Genomic DNA, 19,195 nt, shown 5'->3' with positions numbered 1-19,195 from the left:
GTATGATAATGTCTTTACTAGATAATTTTTTAATATTGTAAAAACAACTGTAATATTAATTTTTTTTTTCCTGTCGGAATATCTGTTATAGCATAATTTAAACTTGATTTTTTAATGTTTTTTTTTAAAAGGAGAACTTTCAGGTTCCTGACACTTACCAGGCTGTGACAGGAGTAGTCTCTGGAAATCCTAGTGATGAACATGCACAGAATCAAGGGATAACTGGATGTCCTGTGCAAAGAGAAATGCTGCCCAGAGCAGTACAGCAACTGGTATGAAATTATGATTTAAATTTCTGTTTATCATATAGAGTAAGACTGTAGTAGAAAGCAATAGTGCATTTAAAAACTTGTTAGAGATTGAGCTAACAACCCAAACTTTCTTTACAAAAAATTAATAACACCACTTTGTTTTCCGATATGTTTTTCAAACATAGTTAACTTGGACTATTTTGTACCTACAACTATTAGCACAAACAGTTAACAACTGCACTTCTGACGCTTTTAACATGATTATTGTTTTCTAAGAATTCCATGACTACTGGAGATGCGCTAGATTCCTGCACCAGTCCTGAGTTGCGATTAGATTCACTGTATTTTCAGTGCATGGACAGCCACAAAGCTGATGTCTCAGATGTCCCTCCAAAGCAAGAAGTACAATCCTCCGAGTGTCAGACCGCTTCTTCTGATGCGGAAGTACTACACACAGCAAGAGAATTTTTGGGGCCCTACACCACTCCTAAAGTTCTTACTGCAAATGCACCTCAGACAGATGCAACTGAATGTGAAGTTGGCCTTGCTGATACTTACCTGTCTCCATCTGCAGACAGCTGTGAGAACATAAGTTTAGCTACAACAGAGAAAGGTAGGTTGCTTTAGATATAACCCATCTGTACAATTGTGACCAGACTCTTGCATGGAAAAAGAAGTAAAATTGTAAACTATGCATTTTTCTTTAGTTCTGCAAATCGGTAATAAAAAACAATGTGGCATGAATGAATTTTGACTTGATTTTGTTTCAAAAAGTACTGACTATTATACAGTGCACTGTTGTTTATTTGATTATGAAACTAGTTTAAGCTTGCAGTTGCAGCAACTTGAGCTATGTCCTTAACCTAGACTTAAGAGACTTTGACATATTCCCTTTTTATTTTAATCAACAGTGTAGCATTTGATATATCTTCCAGGTGACTTCCCACACAGCGTTGTCTATCAAAATGAGGAGGGGAAATGGGTGACTGATCTTGCGTATTATACTTCATTTGATGAAGAACAAGATTTAAATCTGTCTGAAGACGACAAAATAAATGAGGAGTTCATTACTGGATGTGTGTAATCTCTTTCATTTTTAGTTACCTTAGTTACCTGTTGTTGTCTGGAATAGTCTTAAGTAAACTTACTTCCTTCTTTTATTTATTTATTTATTTATTCTTCTCTTCACTTCAGCAAATCAGTGTTTGGTATTGCAAGGCCTCCACGCTTTAGATAATACAAATTATTTGAAAGCTGATGTTGCTAGTAGCCTATAATTGTATTATCATAAGAGTTGATAGATTCTTTCCATGCTTCCTGCTCTTCCCATGAGACTCTTATTTTGTTTCAAAAAGCATTCTAACGTGTGTCACTGGTACCTATTGTATGAGCAAAAGTAACTCTTTTAGCTATAATTTCCACAGTTTTTCCTTTGGACTTCAGTTATTGTTATCTTTCAAGAGGAGGAAATAGTTGTTATTCTGTGTTGTGTGCTTGTTATAAGACAGGAAATAATTGTAAACAAGAAATTCCTACAAAATCAATTGGAATGTGGAAAAAAGCTGCTGAGTTCACTAGCTGGTGATTATTTTTTGTGAACCCCTTGGGAATATCTTGATACTGAAAAATGGTACTGGTACTGAAAAATGTTGGAGCTTACTGAGAGGCTTTGCTGGACTCTCATTTTCTAACAAATTCCAAGCTTTTTGAACCTCTGTTTACTTAGAGTTGTTTATTTTCCTTAAGCTATCTCAGACTGATCTTCATGAGAATCAATACGTTTGTCATACAGGCTTGGATAATGTGCGCGTAGTCAAATCAGTTCCGTAGCACCAAAATGACATCTGTTTTACTAGATGGATTTAAGCAATGTGTGCAACAGTATTTCTCCTAGTCTCTTCTAGTTTCTGAAGTTGAGATGGGTGGGCTAATGTATTCTAAAGATGTCCATGGTCCACTCTAAGCTCTTCTTTCAAAGAGACAGCTGTGTATGCTGCTGTCTAAAACTCCTCCATTATTTTTTAAAATGCCGGGATATTTCAGACACTTTTCTGCATCTCGGGCTCAGGTTGTTCGGTGGTTAGACTATTTGACTGTTGTAAATCTTTTCAAGGTTGTTTAGGTTTTTCCCACCTTATTGATTTTTAAAGGAATTCTGCTTTGAGCTGATTGGCTTACCTGTTTACATGGTAGAAGACATGCGCTTACAGATTCAATGTGGTTAGTGTTTTTCTGGCTGCTGGTTTGCCTGTTTGCAGTACTTGAGTGTGATGCTTGACAGCTGAGAGATTTTATTTGTAGGGGCAGAAAGGAAATGTTACATCTGATGCTTTTGAGTCACATGGCATGTCTGTCAGCAAACTGCGCAAGCCGTGTATTCTTGTATAGAATACTGCAGGTATTGCTCACTTGACAGAGTTTGGTGCTTCAGGAAGTCTTCAGAGAGCTGTGTGGCTTATAGAGAGGGTTAAGGAAGAACTGATATTGGCTTAGAGTTCAACTGGATATAAGAGGATGTCATTGATAGTGCTAGGTTGCCTTTAGGAACTGTAGTTGGATTGCTTGATAAATATGTATTCCAACTTTGCTTCTTTTCTCAGAGCATGTATTGTGACTTCCCGTAGGTAATTTTAAGGACAACAGCTGTATTCACTTCATAAGGTTTTGTTCATTCTTGACCTGTTCCTCTGTTTGCCGTGTGTTCTCTATGACTAGGGATGATGTGTGTACAAGGCCACATATTTTATAAGTTTTAATAGACTTAATGTATCATTAACACTGAAATAAGGTGGTAGAGCAGTATCTCTTGATTAGCAGTTTTTCACATAATTTTGGTGAGGAAAGGTTAAGTGTTCCTTGGTCTGTAAATGGTAATTGTGAAAATAATACAAGCATTTGAATTTAAAAGAAGTATTGATTTATTTGGCCTGTTAATTTGCACAGGTATTTAATAAACTGGCACAAACTAGTTGGCTTCTTTTGTGCCAATTCACAATTATCACCTTGATAGGTTTTCAAAACCAAATGTGGTAAAAGTTTTTTTAGAAGTAGCCATATGATGCTCAATTTTAGCTAGTATGGGTAGCATAACCTATGAAAAGTTATAGTTTGATTTGGAGTTAAGGCTGTAAGAGACTATATTCACCACTAAGTTAGTTAGCTAAATGCTGATTTTATTTTGGCTCCTAAAGATCTGGGGAGTACTCTTTAAAAACAAATTTTGTATGAATATTTCTCACCATAATAGGATGGAATAACTCCTAGTGTGTCCCAAACTGTGTCAGATGTAGAATTAAATATGGCAGTATGTGTCCCTCAAAATTTAGTGTAATGATGCAAAATAGTAATGAGAGCACTTATGCCTTATTTTAATAAATGTTCTCTTTGGTTTTAAGCTGAAGCAGCAGCTATGATTGCACAAGACCAGGAAGAATTTGAGAAAGCACACAAACTTGTGCAGGTAACTAATTATCTCAGTGTAAACAGCGTAGTTATCTAATTTATTTGCAAGTTACAACTTCTGAATGTCTTTATCTGCAGGCGGAAAAAGCAGACTTTCTAAATGCGTCTGAATTAGCAGATACTTCATGGAAATCTGCCAGTAGCTGCATTCTGCAGAGAACACCTGATCTTGATAAAGATGCCAGTTATTTACGTTTGTCTTTGGGAGAGTTCTTTGGTCAGAGATCTGAAGCTCTTGGTTGTCTTGGTGGAGGCAGTGACGTGAAACGGGTATGTATCTTAATGTTAATATTAAGACACAAGGAAAGCACAAGAAAGCCAGCACTACTGTTGGTTTTTTTATATATATATTGTAACTAATTATTTCTGAGAACTGTTTTTCTAAGTATTATCAATTGATCTTGATCTTCACCTTTTGGCCAGAGATCTAATTATGTGTAGGATTAGAGAGAGAAAAGTACACTGTGTACAGGGTGCGCAAATGATCCACATAGTAGTTGAATGAAAAGCTGCTCAGATGGGGGTATTTCAACGGTGAGAGTATCTTTGAATGGCTATTGATAGCTGATGTGCTATCTGGGCAAATGCCCAGCTTCAATAAAAACGTGGTAATCTAGACTCTAACTTACCAACATACTTCTGTATGCTTCTTCCATCTATCTGATAGCAATCTCTTACCTGCTGTTGGTAGACAGTATCTCATCTGTGTTGTAGACAAAATAAAAAAGCAGAGAAGTGTGTGCAATAGGAGGAAGAAGCCAAATATGCTTGTGTAATTCAGTTGTGTCCTGGTGAATTGGTATCGTTGGCGTGTTCTGTCCTGGTACATTCAGAGGCTGAGCAGCAGAGTGTGCCTCCAGGCAGAGATGATGAGAGCATATGTATTTCCTTTTGTCTAGCTGGTATAAATAAGTTATTAGTTTATTTTAGATATATATTGAAAGCGTATGTATTTGGATTAGACATTTGCAATACTAGGAGGTATATGTTATTTCTCAGTGGTATGAAAGCAAAACACCAACAGCGGAGGCACTGTGGCTGAAATTGCTTTGCAAGCCCGCTGAACCTATTTATTAATGATTAAGTTTACTCATACTGTATTCTGGGTTTTTTTTTTTTTTTATAGCCATCCTTTGGTTACTATATTACATCTCCGAAGAAAAGGCAACCTGTTGCTTTGCTAAGGCAATCTGATTCTTCAGGAGGTATCACCAGCCAAGAAATTTCGCAGTTGTCTGAGGTGTTTCCAGGTAACTGTAGAACAGAAGGGTCACTGATTATAACAGTCGTTAAGAATTACTTCTATATAGCTGTTTATAGCTATTAAAGACTATTAAGAGTAATCTGTGAGAGAAGGACTCTAGTTTTCATTCACTAATTATATATATTTATATATATTTTTTGGTTTGTTTTTTTTTTTTTTTTTTTTTTTTTTCTGTGAGCATCTCCCCGACCTCCCCTTCCCCCAGAAAAGCATAGAACCTAAACACAAGAGTGAACATTCTAGTACCAAGTACTACCCTAAACAGACTTACGTATTTCAGCGTTTCCACATACTGGCTGACTACCAGAATGTCTTGTAATAATTAAAGTCTGTTCAGAGTTTTCCTGTTGAAAAAGCTGTACAAATGTGTTGCCAAAAACCAAGCAAACAAAAAAAGCTCCAGAAAATTGGTCTGTTTGCTCATATAGGTGTAGAGGTTATAGGGAAAGAAGGAAAACAGTTTGGGTTATAGCTGAGCTGACAATGTGTGCGTAAAACATAGTCTACATTTTTCCTGCCATATTTGGAAAAAAAAAAAAAAGCACTCCCATGATATCTGCTTAACTTAAAAGCAGTAATTTAGGGCATTCCTCCAAAATTTTACATGTAAAGTTCACAGCACACATTTTGGTGCATATATATGCCTGTCAACTTTGTAAGATATGTTTAGGAAAGAATGAGTGCATTTTAAAGCGTCTCTACTGCTTTTGGTAGAACTGTGGCAACATCAGTCTCTGAACCTGCTTGTGCAGTCAATGCAGTGACTTAAATACTTTTTGGCATAGGTGAAAAACATCCGTCAGGCTTTTATGGAGTCTGCTTCCTTGCAACAGCTTTTACTGCTGTAATTTTTCTCACACAGTGACCTTGCAAATATTTTTGAAGGGTGTCTAATAATTTTTTTTTTTTTTAAATCTATTTTTAGTGTGCTTAAATTCTCTATACAAAGTCTGGATTTTATGTAATACCAGGAGTTCATTGAGTTTGTGACCTCTATTCAATTAAACTGTTATTATTGTTGCTTTGAATAATAGAAAAATACCCTAATGTGCTCTGCAGTCCTTATGGTGTAAGGGTTACTATAAATGCTACAGAAAGTAGGTATTTGGGTCACTATGTGGCCAAGATATTAATAGATACTGCCGCCTGATTTTCAGTAGTACTGGCAATAATAATCTTTATCAGCAATACCAGTATGCAATTCCTACTTAAGGAGCAGCAGAAGGACAGGAAACTGAGAGGTTATCAACCTGAGGAGGGTGTTACTTGGAATACAAAGTATATCCAGACCCCAAATATCTATGATAAGAACAGAAGTACAGAAAATTTTTAAAATTGTTTAGACAATTTACAAGCAAAAAACCAAACCAAACAAAAAAGACCCAACAACCTCTCAAAAAAAAAAAACCCAAACCCGAAGTGTTTCTTATTTCATGCTTGTTTTCTCAGTGATAAGAGCATCTTTAAAAGTTGGTTTTGGTGTTCTAGGGAGTCCAGATGTTTTCCGTCAAGCAGGAACTCATTTATTGAAATGGTAGCCTCTCGATCACTTATAAACAATACTTCTTAGTTTGAGTTTGATCTCCTGGTCAAGGAAAGTATTTGTGGTTTTGATGGTTTCAGAAACATATCTGTCCCTCCTAAATGGAGTCCTTCAAAATCACCAGTTCACTGCTATCTACCTAAGTCAGACCCTGTCTCTAGCATAGGAAAATTGGCTTTGCTCAGATTTAACTCTTCTGGTTTTCTACTGGAGTTTGGTCTATGTTCATATTGTCTTGCAAACACTGTTTAATGAAAAGGTTTGTTTAGCTTATGGTAATATGATAAGCTACCTGAAAATAAAATTTGAAGAGTGTGAGCATGGTATTCTTAATGCCAGCTAATTTTTTGACTTGAATGTAAACTTCTGAGTATTGTACAGGAAGCAAATGATGCTTGCAGTGTTTGGATTTGTGCTGTTAAACAGCTATTTTTTTTCTGTAGAGCATTAAGGAGCATGTGTATCCCAAGAATACAGGTGTTTAGACAATTTACTTACTGTAAATTAATTTCCTGTCTTTTTCTTTGTTCTTAGATGACTTAGAAGCACAAACGAAAGAACATGCAAATTCCACCAGCTGTGAAGGTGCATGGCATAGGATGGATTCTGCAGCTGGAATACATAAAAGCATTAATATAGAAGCTGCTACCAAAAGTAAAGCAAAGGTATTTCTCTTTTGTTTTTCTATTAAGTGCAACTGTGAACTTGAACAAAATACAAATAACTCAAATTACTATTGTTTTTTTTTTTAATGTGGTTAAATTTGAGCTTTCCTATGAGCTTCACTGCTTTTTGTATTGATCATTTGAATACTAGCAGGTGCCACTGTTTGCTAGGATAGTTTCATTGGAATGCTATGATCCTGTAGTGGTTCAGGTGTTACTGTCACCATCTCATTTTCCTTTTTCTTCCTACGTCACTTTTGGAGTTGCTTGGTCTGTCAGCCAATCTTTGTTTTTCAGAGATTCTTAGGCTACTGATGTTCTGTGAATTTGCTGAATTTCAGCTATGTCTTTCCCTTCTATTTTTTTAATTGAAACAGCTAGTCTTTAGCATGTGAATGAGGTCTTTCACTTGATAAAACTGGAAAATATTGGTGTGGTGTAAGTCTGAAAGAAGTGTATTTTCAGTTTTATAATTCTAGACACCTACCTTCTTTGCCTTAATGTGTCGTCATCTTTTTCTGATTAGGCAGAACACATACAGACCCATTCAGTTAGAGAAACAGCCCTTCTCCTACATGGTCACTGAAAGGAATCAGTAACTAGCAAATTTGTTGTGGTTTAGCTGATTAAATGATGAAGGCTGCAGACTTAGATGCAGAAGGACTGGTTGGATCGCTCATCTGACTGTGTACTGCCATAATAACTTTTCTTTCTAATTTATTCTTATCCCTATTGTTCTAGATACAAAATAAGATTTGTGATTTTGATAATGTGTATCCAGGTTCTAATCTGCTCTACCCTCAATTTGTACAAGTTTAGGTCACCCTCAGTCTGATGTGGATGCTAAAATATTCTCAAACACAAACAAATCACAGAATAGTTGAGGTCAGAAGGCACTTCTGGAGATCATCTAGTCCATCCCTTCTTGCTCAAAGCCAGGTCAAATAGAGCAGGTTGATCAAAGTCTGGTCACATTTTGAATATCTCCAAGGGTGGAGACTCTGTAGTCTGAGTCCTCTCTGGGCAGCCTGTTCCAGTGTGTGACTGTATTTTCCTTATGTTTAAATGGAGTTCCCTGTATTGAAAATTATACCTGTTGCTTCCTTTCTTCTCACTGGATGTGCCAGAGAATAGTCTAGGTCCATCTTCTTTACTCCTCCACATTCCCTCCTCTCCCCATCAGGTATTTATACACATTTGTAAGATTTCCTCCTGAGCCTTGTGTTCTTGAGGCTAAACAATTCTAGCTGTCTCCTCATGTGATGTATGCTCCAAGTTCTTACTCATCTTTGTGTGCCTTCACTAGACTCTCTTCCTTATGTCCATATCTGCCTGGACTTGTGCAAAGCTTTTGACACTGTCCCGCACGACATCCTTATCTCTAAACTAGAGAGACATGGCTTTGATGGACAGACCACTCGGTGGGTAAGGAGTTGGCTGGATGGCCGCACTCAGAGAGTGGTGGTCAACGGCTCAACGTCCAAGTGGAGACCGGTCACAAGTGGTGTCCCTCAGGGATCCCTGTTGGACCCTGGCCCTGTTCCATGTCTTCGTCGGCAGCATGGACAGTGGGATAGAGTGCACCCTCAGCAAGTTCGCCAATGGCATCAAGTTGTGTGGTGCCGTCGACACGCTGGAAGGGAGGGATGCCATCCAGAGGGACCTTGACAGGATGGAGAGGTGGGCCCGTGCCAACCTCATGAAGTTCAACCAGGCCAAGTGCAAGGTCCTGCACCTGGGTCACAGCAATCCCAGGGAGAAATACAGGCTGGGCGGAGAATGGATTGAGAGCAGCCCTGAGGAGAAGGACTTGGGAGTGCTGGTGGATGAGAAGCTCAACATGAGCCAGCAATGCACACTTGCAGCCCAGAAGGCCAACCGCATCCTGGGCTGCATCAAGAGGATTGTGGCCAGCAGGTCGAGGGAGGTGATTCTGCCTCTCTACTGTGCCCTGGTGAGACCACACCTGGAGTACTGTGTCCGGTTCTGGAGTCCCCAACATAAGAAGGATGTGGACCAGTAGGAGAGGGTCCTATGAGGAGGGCCACGAAGATGATCAGAGGGCTGGAGCACCTCTCTTATGAGGACAGGCTGAGAGAGTTGGGGCTGTTCAGCCTGGAGAAAAGAAGGCTCCAGGGAGACCTGATAGTGGTCTTCCAGTACCTACAGGAAATATAAGGAGAGACTGTTCAGTAGGATCTGTTGTGGCAGGACTAGGGGTAATGGTTTCAAAATAGAGAGAAGTGGATTTAGATTGGATATTAGGAAAAAATTTTTACCCTGAGGGTTGTAGAACACTGGAACAGGTTGCCCAGAGAGGTGGTGGATGCCCCATCCCTGGAAACGTTCAAGGCCAGGCTGGATGAGGCTCTGAGCAACCTGATCTAGTCGGGGATGTCCCTGCTCATTGCAGAGGGGTTGGACTAGATGACCTTTGAAGGTCCCTTCCAACTCTAACCATTCTATGATTCTGTGATTCTATGATTCTCTTGTACTGGGAGTCCATAACTGGACACAGCACTCCAAATGTGGTCACATCAGTGCTGAGGGGAAGGATCATCTCCCTAAGCCTACTGGCAACTCTTTTCTTATTGCAGTCTAGGATGCTGTTGGCCTTCTTTGCCACAAGGGTACATTGGTGGTTCATGGTCAACTTCGTGTTTACTGCGACCCACAAATCCTTGTCTGCCAAGCTGCTTTCCCAACTGGTTGATCCCCAGCTTGTATGGGTCCACGGGGTTATCCACATGCTGGTCTTGGCATTTCCCGTCAAACTTTAGTGAGATTCTTCTCAGCCCATTTTTCCAGCCTGTTGAGGTCCCTCTGACTGACATCCCACTCTCCTGGTGTATAAACTGCACCTCCCAATTTTGCATGATGGGCAAACTTGTTGAGGGTGCACTCTGCCCCATCATCCATATCATTAAGGAGATGTTGAACAGTACTGGCCTCAGTTTTAGTCCCTGGATACTCCACTAGCAAGTGGCTGGCCTTTGTGCTGCTGATCACAACTCTTTGAGCAGCCTGTTTTCAGTCCAGTTGTAGTCCACTTAGCTGCTCCGCACTTAATCAGTCTTTTTGTGAGGATGGTTTTTCTTTTCTTTCTGAATGTGTGTGTATCCCAGGGAGGTGGGTAGAGATTGTGGCCTGGACATTACTGTCTACTTATTCCATACCTTTTGCTAAGAATAGCTAATGTGAAAAACTAAAGAAGGAATCGGACTTGAGTGATAGAGAAAACTGTAGAAATAGCTTTGTCTTCTCTTTGTAGAAAGATAGATGGTTTAAAATTAATTGGGAAGATACTGTGTATTTGGTCATCATAGTTTCTTCTCTGCTGTGTTTGTTCTTGATGGTATCTTACTCCCAGTTCTTTCAACTGAATTAAAAAGTTTTAGGATTTTAAAAGTATCACACAAGCTAAGGCTTCCTAGCTTAATCTCTTAAGAAATTTTGTGGAGTAGACCTAAATATTTATCAGTACCATGAGAGTTATGCCTATTGCATAACTTCTTGACAATCGATTAAATGCACAACAACTAGAAATGTTAATATATTGCCATATACTGAAATGCAGAATAATGATAAAAAAACCACAATGACCAAAACACAAAACCAAAAACACTGAACAGAAATGTTTTCATTTGGTGCTTAACTCTTTTTGGTTTGTTGTAGGATGGAATTCATAAAGACAAGTTTGGAGACAGCTTACTTAATCATTCTGACTCTGTCCTGAGTATTAGCACAATTGCCTCTGCTATTGCTAATGCTTCTTCCAGTGCTGATCCTTCCCAGCTAGCTGCTATGATGATGGCACTCTCTAATAAAAGTAAAAGAACATGTTTCCTTCCTGGAATTGTTAAAGAGACAGAACTCTCTGCTAATCAGGTATTATCCAGCGATGTTGAAAACAGTGCATTTGATGTGGAAAAATACCTCAAAAAAACAGATGAAAATGGACATGAAAGTGAATATGAGAGTACTGTGAAACATGAAGCATCTGTCCGGAACCTTATGCCTGATACCTTTTTACTGGGTAAAGATAAAAATAAGGATACTCTTACAGAAGACTTGATAAATAATCATAGCAAGCAGCAAGAAATAGAAAAGCAATTTCTGCATTATTTTAATGAAGAAAATGGTATTCAGAATTTCTCTAGTCTGTCTGGTGTTCCCAACCATGAAGATGTAACTGCAAATAGTGGTAAGTACTCAGAAAAGTTGTCAGATTTAGTAAATGGTAAACATTTACAGTCAGTGAATGCTGATCTTAGATCAGATACAGTCGATACCCAAACCTTACCTACTGGAAGTGAAACACAGACATGTGGAATTCCTTTATCAGCAAAAACGGAAGTGGCACAGAGAAGTACGCTTGCTTACCAGACCAACGATCTCGTTAGTAGATGTTGTATCAGGGAAGACACAGCAACAGTAGATCAAGCAACAAATGCTGTTCCTCAACCATGTAATGATTTGGTGGAAAGAAGTACAGGAAACAATGTGTCACTCAGCAACTTAAAACTTGCCAAGCAATCTAGTCAATATGTCTCAGTAAGTCCTACAGAAGCAAAACCTACACAGAAATTGAACAATGATGAAAAGAAGCAAAATGTAAAAATAGAGAAGAGAAACAAAGATGCCAGTACTGCTTGCAGTGGGAATGCAAAACATGTAACTTTTGAGAAGCTCTCCCCGGCTTCCCAGAATAGTACTGGTAAGTAAACCTATGTAAAAGTAACCAGTTGTTGAAAAGGCTTTTCTTGACAGTAGACTTATCCTCTGTGCTTAAATAAATACTGTTATTAAATTCTCTTTATTTACCAGAGCATAAACCCGTTCTACCTGAATGTAACTCGCAGCCTCTAGAGGATGAGCAGTATAGCTTCAGACCTTCAACTTCACCCCTAATCCACTCTTCTCCTAGTGAGACTTCTGGAACAGCATTTTCAGGGTAATTTTTGCATTATTGATGCTTCATGAGGATTTTTGAGGGATCATGTTTTAGTTTGAATGTTATACTTAATCTCAGTTTATAGAAGATCTTTATTAGGCAAAGACTTCATTCTTTGACTGAGCTTTCTGTTTGCTTTTATTATGTGTATAAGGAAGCACTCTTAGGCAATTGTTAACTTTATTTTCCTCACTGGCCTGATGAGACAGAGTTGCTGGATAGGAACATTGCTGTTCTGCTCAGGATTATCCAGTAATGCTAGAATACCAAATGTTCAGCCTGTTAGCTAGTCATATACTTCAGATACCTTAAAACTTTGTGTTGATGGAGGTATAAAATACTGTATTAATTGTTGTTCTAATGTAATTAATCTATTACAAATAAAGCTGTTTGGGGTTTATGATGTTAATTATATGATAACAAAGCTTGACATTATATAGGCCAATGGAGATGTGTTTTTTAAACTTGTAGGTATTTCACTCAGTTTGGTTCTCTGCTTCATACCACTGCTTGTTGTGAGAGAGGATGGTTAGAAATATTTGTGTTGCTTTTGACCACTTCATATTTTGAAACTGCAACTTGTGTCTAAGATTAAAGGCTTTCTTAGCAACTGAAAGGGCAGTGTTTTTTAAATGAGCTTCTATAACAACAAGTGTGATATAAACTGTAAGATTACAACTACATTGATTATGTAGTCTTAAGTATATAAACATGGCCAGTAGCCAATGGCTATATACATTCTCCTAAAGACAGGAGGCAACTGATTTCTTTGCCTTAACTTTTAAGTTCACTGTTTGATATTTCGCTGTAGTTAGTGTATTGTACATTATATTAGAATTACAGACTGACTGGCATTTCTCAGAAGTTAAAATGTGCAGAATATGTGTATTTTTGCAAGCATGTTATACAGACATCAGGATTTCCAGTTAAAGATGCCAGTGACTTCAATTGTTTTCATGTTATCCCTTCTTGCTTGACAAAGTGGTGAGAGATCTCCTGTTTTCAAGTGTGTGAAATGAAGGGAATCTCAGCAGTGAACAGAAAATACTAATGTGTGATGCCTAGGATGTTGAATGATTTCATTTGATGTTCTTGCATCTAGTTAGATACAAGTATATGGATTCACCTTTTTTTCTTTTAATAAGTTGTTTCATTGTTTCTGTGACCTTAGCATCTGAGTTCAGTTGTGGAACTCTGATGCTTTGCCTTATAGATTTATATCTAATTAAAATGAGTTTCATGTACATCAAAGCCAGAAGTTGTACAGGTTACTTGAGAGCTGATTTCTCATTTCTACTGACTGTTCTAAACAGAGTGGCTAAGTAAGTTGATTTTTAGAGTAGTATAGCTCATGTGTAGCGTTGTTTTTCTTGGGAGCAGCATTAGAAATATATTCTAAAACTGAAATGCTTTCAATCTGTTTTTCAGGTCTGAAACTGACTTTCCTTGCACATCATATTGTCAGGAATCTTCTTGCAAAGAGAGTGTACTACCTCAGTCAGTTTACTCAAGTCCTAGCATGAGCAGATTAACCTATGTCTCTGCGTCTGAGAGTACCCTTAAGAATGCAGCTGTAATACATAATCCAGAGAAATACTGGGTAAGAAAATCTTGATGTGTAAATATGTGTCAATTCCCTTTCTTACAAACAAACAAACAAAACAATACCTTTCCCTCATCACTAAACAAACCCTTAAATGGCCAAAATAATTTTACATTAGAGAAGCCTTAAGGGGTTCGGAACAGTTCAGGACATGCTGTGCATAGGGAAAAGGTTTCTGTTTCTGCCCCACTCCTGAGTTTCAGGAATGTAAATTTTGAAAGAGATTGTGTTAAATGCACAAATGCTAATGAATATAAACATAGTAAAACATTAAAAGAACTACTAACTTTTGAAAAAAGTTAAGAATTGATGTATTTTTCACCTTTGATTTATTTATCTTTCTCTCCCCTCCCCCCCCCCCCCCCCCCAATTGCTTGGTAAGTCATTCTGGTTTTGGAATGCAGTGTAGTATTCCAGTAGTATTTTGTAGGATCTGTATCTGTTTTCATCACCCCTGAGGCTCCCTTTCAGTTCAGCTTCATCTGTTAGGAGAATACTTAACTACTTTTTTTTTCTTTTTTTTTTCTAGAGAAATGTTTATAAATACCTATTTTAGCTTTGACTTCTTTTTTAAGGACTGAAGCTATCATTTTCTACCTCTGACGGTCATTCTGACTGTTCTTACTACTTTAGCAAAGAGTGTACTCTGAGAGTGAAACTTCTGTTCAGACTTGCAATCTTATGCTGATTAAGATAACTATCTAAATCCATGAGTTCCTTGGAATCTGCAATCTTTCTGTTATACCTCCCTCCTTCCAAAGTGTGTGGAAATGTGGATGGAACTTGAAAAAACAGACAAACAAAAGCAGAAAAACCTCTCTTACTACATCCATAGCTGTGTAAATCTGAGTGGCTACATTATTTTGTATTATCTTTATCAACTGTCGATTCCTCTAACACAGGCAATAGAAATGCTCTCTGCTGTGCTTGTTTGTTTCTTTGCAGAGAGTGAGGCTTTTCAGGACTGGTGGCTGAAGTGAAAGCTTAGTGAAGCTGCCTCTTCCTTCTACAGGAACACTAACAGCCATATGCCTTTATGCTGAAAGCATCAGGAAGAAGGAAACACGTGTTCTGGCCTAAGGCCCATTTTGTTCTAGATCTAGTTGCTGAAGTTACCCAGGGAGCATCTGTTATTTTCGATCTTGTTTCCAGTGAGAATTGCAGTCCTGTAGGAAAGAACCCAAGGGCAAATTTAAATGGGTATTTGCCTGCAGTCAATGCTGGCATAGCATCAGCTCTTGAGTCTATTTCACGTTTGAAATGTGTATTGTTCTAGAGTCCTGTCATCTCATGCAAACAGGTGTCTCTTGATTCTTTGAAACTGGCTGCATACCCCTCTGTCTTGAAGAGATGTTACTGTTGAGAAGTCTTTGTTCCCTGGGGTAGTTTTGAAAGGAGATGCTCAAGTGCTTTGCCAAAGTTTTGCATTTATATTTTGAGTACATGTGTAAGTCCCACTTATAAGGCTGCAGTGTTAATTTATTCCTTTGGGTTAGTAATCTTTTATGCTGAGAGAGAGAGAGAGAGACTGAGAGATCTTAATCTCATTTGTAGTTGTTAAGAGTCGCTATCATGTCCCTTGACTTGAAGCTTCTTACAGACAAGAAGAACATTTGTATTGGTGTTATCTTCTTATCTGAATACTTCCTATAGCACAATCTGTTTAACCAGTGGTGCCCTCTCCCTTTAACACTAGAGTCAGGTTGTCAAAGGTACATGACTTATAATTTTTTTTTTAAAAATAATTTTTTTTATTTATTTATTTCTTGTTTGGTTAATTTGGCCTGGTGAGCCATCTTACCTCGTTGAGTTGCCCTGAATGCCCTTTGTATAGGATTGTAACTCACAGCTTACTTTTCTACAGTGATCCAAACAGCTACTTTGTTGTTCTTTTCCCTTCTTTCACATGCCTTTCCCTGCCTCCCAAGTCCTACTTACTAAAGTTGAACAATTGCTTTATTCTGCTGTTACTCTTCATCCTTTTGTGTAGCTCTCTTGTTCCTGTGTCAGAGTTCTCTAGGTACACCAGTCCTGAGCTGATGTGTGATTGCTTTGATACCACACTGTCTAGTGTTGGTCTTGAAACTTGTAAAAATTATTTTGAAACTCAGTTTTTGAAAATAGAATCTGTGATCTGGATGTATTTCACAAGAAAAAATTAACCTTTGTAGCACATCTAAAGAATATTTTAATTGTTCAGATCTCTAGGGGAAATACCTGGAGTTCCATCCACTGTGTTGTGAAGACTGCCAAGTGCAATGCCAGTCGTGGGAGGGTGGTTCTCCCATGGTAAATCCTCCTCCACTGGTTAGTACCAGTGCTACTGTTAGTACATGAGAGGGTGTAATCACTTCTGCTCTTCACAGTTAACCCAGTAGGATATTCCTTGAAACAAAATTGTGTGCATGCATAATTATGGTTCATAGTTCTCTTGGTTTGATTTCTAAGTAAAAAAATCCCAGGACTCTGAGGATAAAGTGCACCCATTCCTCCTGTGCCGTGCATACCTGCCAAAATGGAAAGTTTTTGGGCTTGAGTGGTTTCTTTGTGTGAATGCACAAAGAAACTGTTTGTATCGGTGCATTTTCATACACCTTAAATAATTTTTGATTAATGATTTAGTTCACGGCCACTCAGCTTTTAATTTTTTTTTCTGAAACAGCTGGCAAGTATTTCTTTAGGAATGCATTGGGCTGCTTTTGTTCTCAAAAAATCTGTATGCTATGATGTTACTGTAACTTACTGCTTCTACATCCTTAGCTTTTACCAAGAACCCTAAGTATAGATTTGATACTTAACCACATCAGCTTTTGTTAGTGGACTCTTAATACTTGGGCATTCTCATTTCTTTTTAGAGGAAACTTAGACCTTAGTAAGCACTTTTGCATTCAAGAAAGTCAGAAAGAATATGGAGAGAAATAATTTATACCACACTTGGATGCTGCTATTTAGGATTGATTCTATCAGAAATAGGTTCAATTAGGATCAGTTGTATCAGAAATAGTGTGGCCAGCAGGACTAGGGAAGTGATAGTCCATTTGTACTCAGTGCTGATGAGGCTGCACCTCAAATACTGTGTTCAGTTTTGGGCCCCTCACTACAAGAAAGACAGTGAGGTGCTGGAGAGTGTCCAGAGAAGAGCAGTGAAGCTGGTGAAAGAATCTAGAGAGCAAGTCTTAAGAAGAGCAGCTGAGAGAACTGGGGTTGTTTAGTCTGGAGAAAAGGGGCTGAGTGGAAGACCTTATTGCACAGATGTTACAAAAGCAGAACTTCAGACAAGACTTGACAGATTTGATTATTTATGTTGGATGTCAATACTAGCATTAAGGTCTGTCTTGTTTTATGTACCCTATTTGCTTTTCCAAAATTTGTAATACTGCATATTATATTTATTTACTAGAGTGAAAATGCTAGTGAACTGAGCACAACAATAATTCGAGCCAGCCCAACTCCTTCACAGGAACATACAAATGAAAATCTAGAAGACCACTCATGTCAAACTAGAAGAAAAGAGGCACTGCTTAATATTGACCAGAAATCAGAAGAAAATGAACTTGCAGGTCTTAAAAGAAAGCTTGGTGATGTACTGGGTGAAGAACTGTCCAAAGAAAGTTTTCCAAAGAATGAAAAGCAGCTTGCATCTATTCCTTCAAATGTAGCAGCAAATCCTGAAGAGCTAGAGCATATTAAATCAGCTTTACCAAGTAAATTCTGCATCTTTCAGCCATTTTCTGTTAATGTTGATGCACAAGAAGTGTGGCAGGATCCAACAAGCCAAGCACAGAGACAAGGGCTACCCTCCTTGAATGTATTGCCCGTATATCCTGGATTAAGCACTTACATACCGTTCAGTCAAAACTCGTCTAGTGAACAATATGTTCCTATTTCGAGCTTTAAATCCAACGTCACTACCTCTGAGAACCAAGCAATTTCTTCTTCTGTTCCCACGTTGCTTACAGGATGTTCTCTTGCAACGACTCCGTTTGCACAAGAGCATCTGGGAAAAATACCGTCTACCGGAAATACAGTTTTGTCTCAGTTTCATGGCTGCAGCTCTGCAGGTTTTGGCCTTCCAGCAGGGCTTCCTTGTTCTGGTATCCCAGCAGGACATGTTGAGAATCCACTTATGGTAGGAATTCCTTTAGGTCCAAATATTGGTCCTGGCTCTTTGGGTGCAGCTTCACTTTGTAATCCACACTCTACTTCCTGGAACAAGAATATCTTAAATATAAAATCATGTACTGGACGACCTGTTGGAGCTGGTAGAAACGCGTGGGAGTTGCCAAAGTCACCTGGTAGTGGTAAGTGTGTTTTTTAGAGTGTGTTTAAAATACAACTGTGGAGAAAAACGGTGATAATGGTGATGCTAATATTATAGTAAAGAAAATTAAGATGACTACTAAGTGTAACAACAGTTATTTTTTAATGCAGACTTTGTTATTTTAGAAAAAAGTATTACTAATTTTCCTTATTTAATGATGTTCTCCGAATTCAATGTCTATTCTTATAGTTCCCCTAATAGTATTAACATAAGTTTTTCATAATCTAGAGAATTTCAGCATTCTTCCTCAGCATTCAGTGGTTTTGTGTTTGTTAAAAGGATCTAGAACTGTCTTTCCCAGGAGGAAGAGAAATCCTGTCTATAGGTCATGCTAGGCAAGACAAGTCATGCTCTGGAAATTCAGTAGTATTTTATCTGGAAAGTAGATGATATTTCTGTCTGCAGCCCAACTTGATATTAGCAGTCAAATTGGCAGTTAAGCCAAAAAAAAAATCTGAGGAGGAGAGTGGAAAGCTTAAGCTGTTTTCTGGTTATGAAGGGGGAAGACAAGCTGCCGAATGCCTTCTGTACTTTCTGCTTTTTCTCTATATCTTGACTTAGCTCTAAATGTAAGCAATGTAAATCAGTGTTTCATTCTGAAGATGTTGTAATACTGATACTCACATTTTCATAGAATGATAGAATGGTTTGGGTTGGAAGGCACCTTTAAGGTTCATGTAGTCTAACCGCCCTGCAAGGAGCAGGGGCATCTCCAACCAGATCAGGTTGCTCAGAGCCCTGTCCAACCTGGCCTTGAATATTTCCAGGGATGGGGCATCCACCACCTCTCTGGGCAACCTGTTCCAGTGTTCCACCACCCTCATTGTAAAAGTTTCTTCCTTGTATCTAGTCTGAATCTACCCTCTTTTAGTTTAAAACCATTAACCCTTGTCCTATTGCTACAAGCCCTGCCAAAAAGTCTGTCCCCTTCTTTCTTATAGGCCCCATTTAAGTAGTGGAAGGTGACTGCAGAATCATAGAATGGTTAGGGTTGGAAGGGACCTTCAAAGGTCATCTAGTCCAACCCCTCTGCAAGGAGCAGGAACATCCCCAACCAGATCAGATTGCTCAGAGCCTCATCCAACCTGGCATTTCCAAGGATGGGGCTTCCACCACCTCTCTGGGCAACCTG

General features: G+C 38.5%; 1 protein-coding gene across 1 annotated transcript in view; it reads left to right on the top strand.

Moving 5' to 3' along the window:
- The window catches only part of CEP192 (centrosomal protein 192), a 76,602-nt gene that overhangs the window by 11,662 nt on the left and 45,745 nt on the right, over positions 1-19,195 (top strand). The window contains exons 7-18 of the mRNA XM_086740580.1: positions 132-272; positions 528-864; positions 1,187-1,327; positions 3,647-3,711; positions 3,792-3,983; positions 4,840-4,963; positions 7,055-7,185; positions 10,861-11,389; positions 11,531-11,902; positions 12,013-12,139; positions 13,568-13,739; positions 17,143-18,043. Coding sequence (XP_086596706.1) covers positions 132-272; positions 528-864; positions 1,187-1,327; positions 3,647-3,711; positions 3,792-3,983; positions 4,840-4,963; positions 7,055-7,185; positions 10,861-11,389; positions 11,531-11,902; positions 12,013-12,139; positions 13,568-13,739; positions 17,143-18,043 — 3,232 coding nt within the window. The remainder of the gene's footprint in view (positions 1-131; positions 273-527; positions 865-1,186; positions 1,328-3,646; positions 3,712-3,791; positions 3,984-4,839; positions 4,964-7,054; positions 7,186-10,860; positions 11,390-11,530; positions 11,903-12,012; positions 12,140-13,567; positions 13,740-17,142; positions 18,044-19,195) is intronic.

The sequence above is a fragment of the Chlamydotis macqueenii genome, chromosome 2, assembly GCF_036417535.1.
Source record: "Chlamydotis macqueenii isolate bChlMac1 chromosome 2, bChlMac1.mat, whole genome shotgun sequence".
NCBI classification, from domain to species: Eukaryota; Metazoa; Chordata; class Aves; order Otidiformes; family Otididae; genus Chlamydotis; species Chlamydotis macqueenii.
The sequence above is the reverse complement of the archived record's forward strand: the minus strand, read 5'-3'. Positions and strand labels throughout refer to the sequence as shown.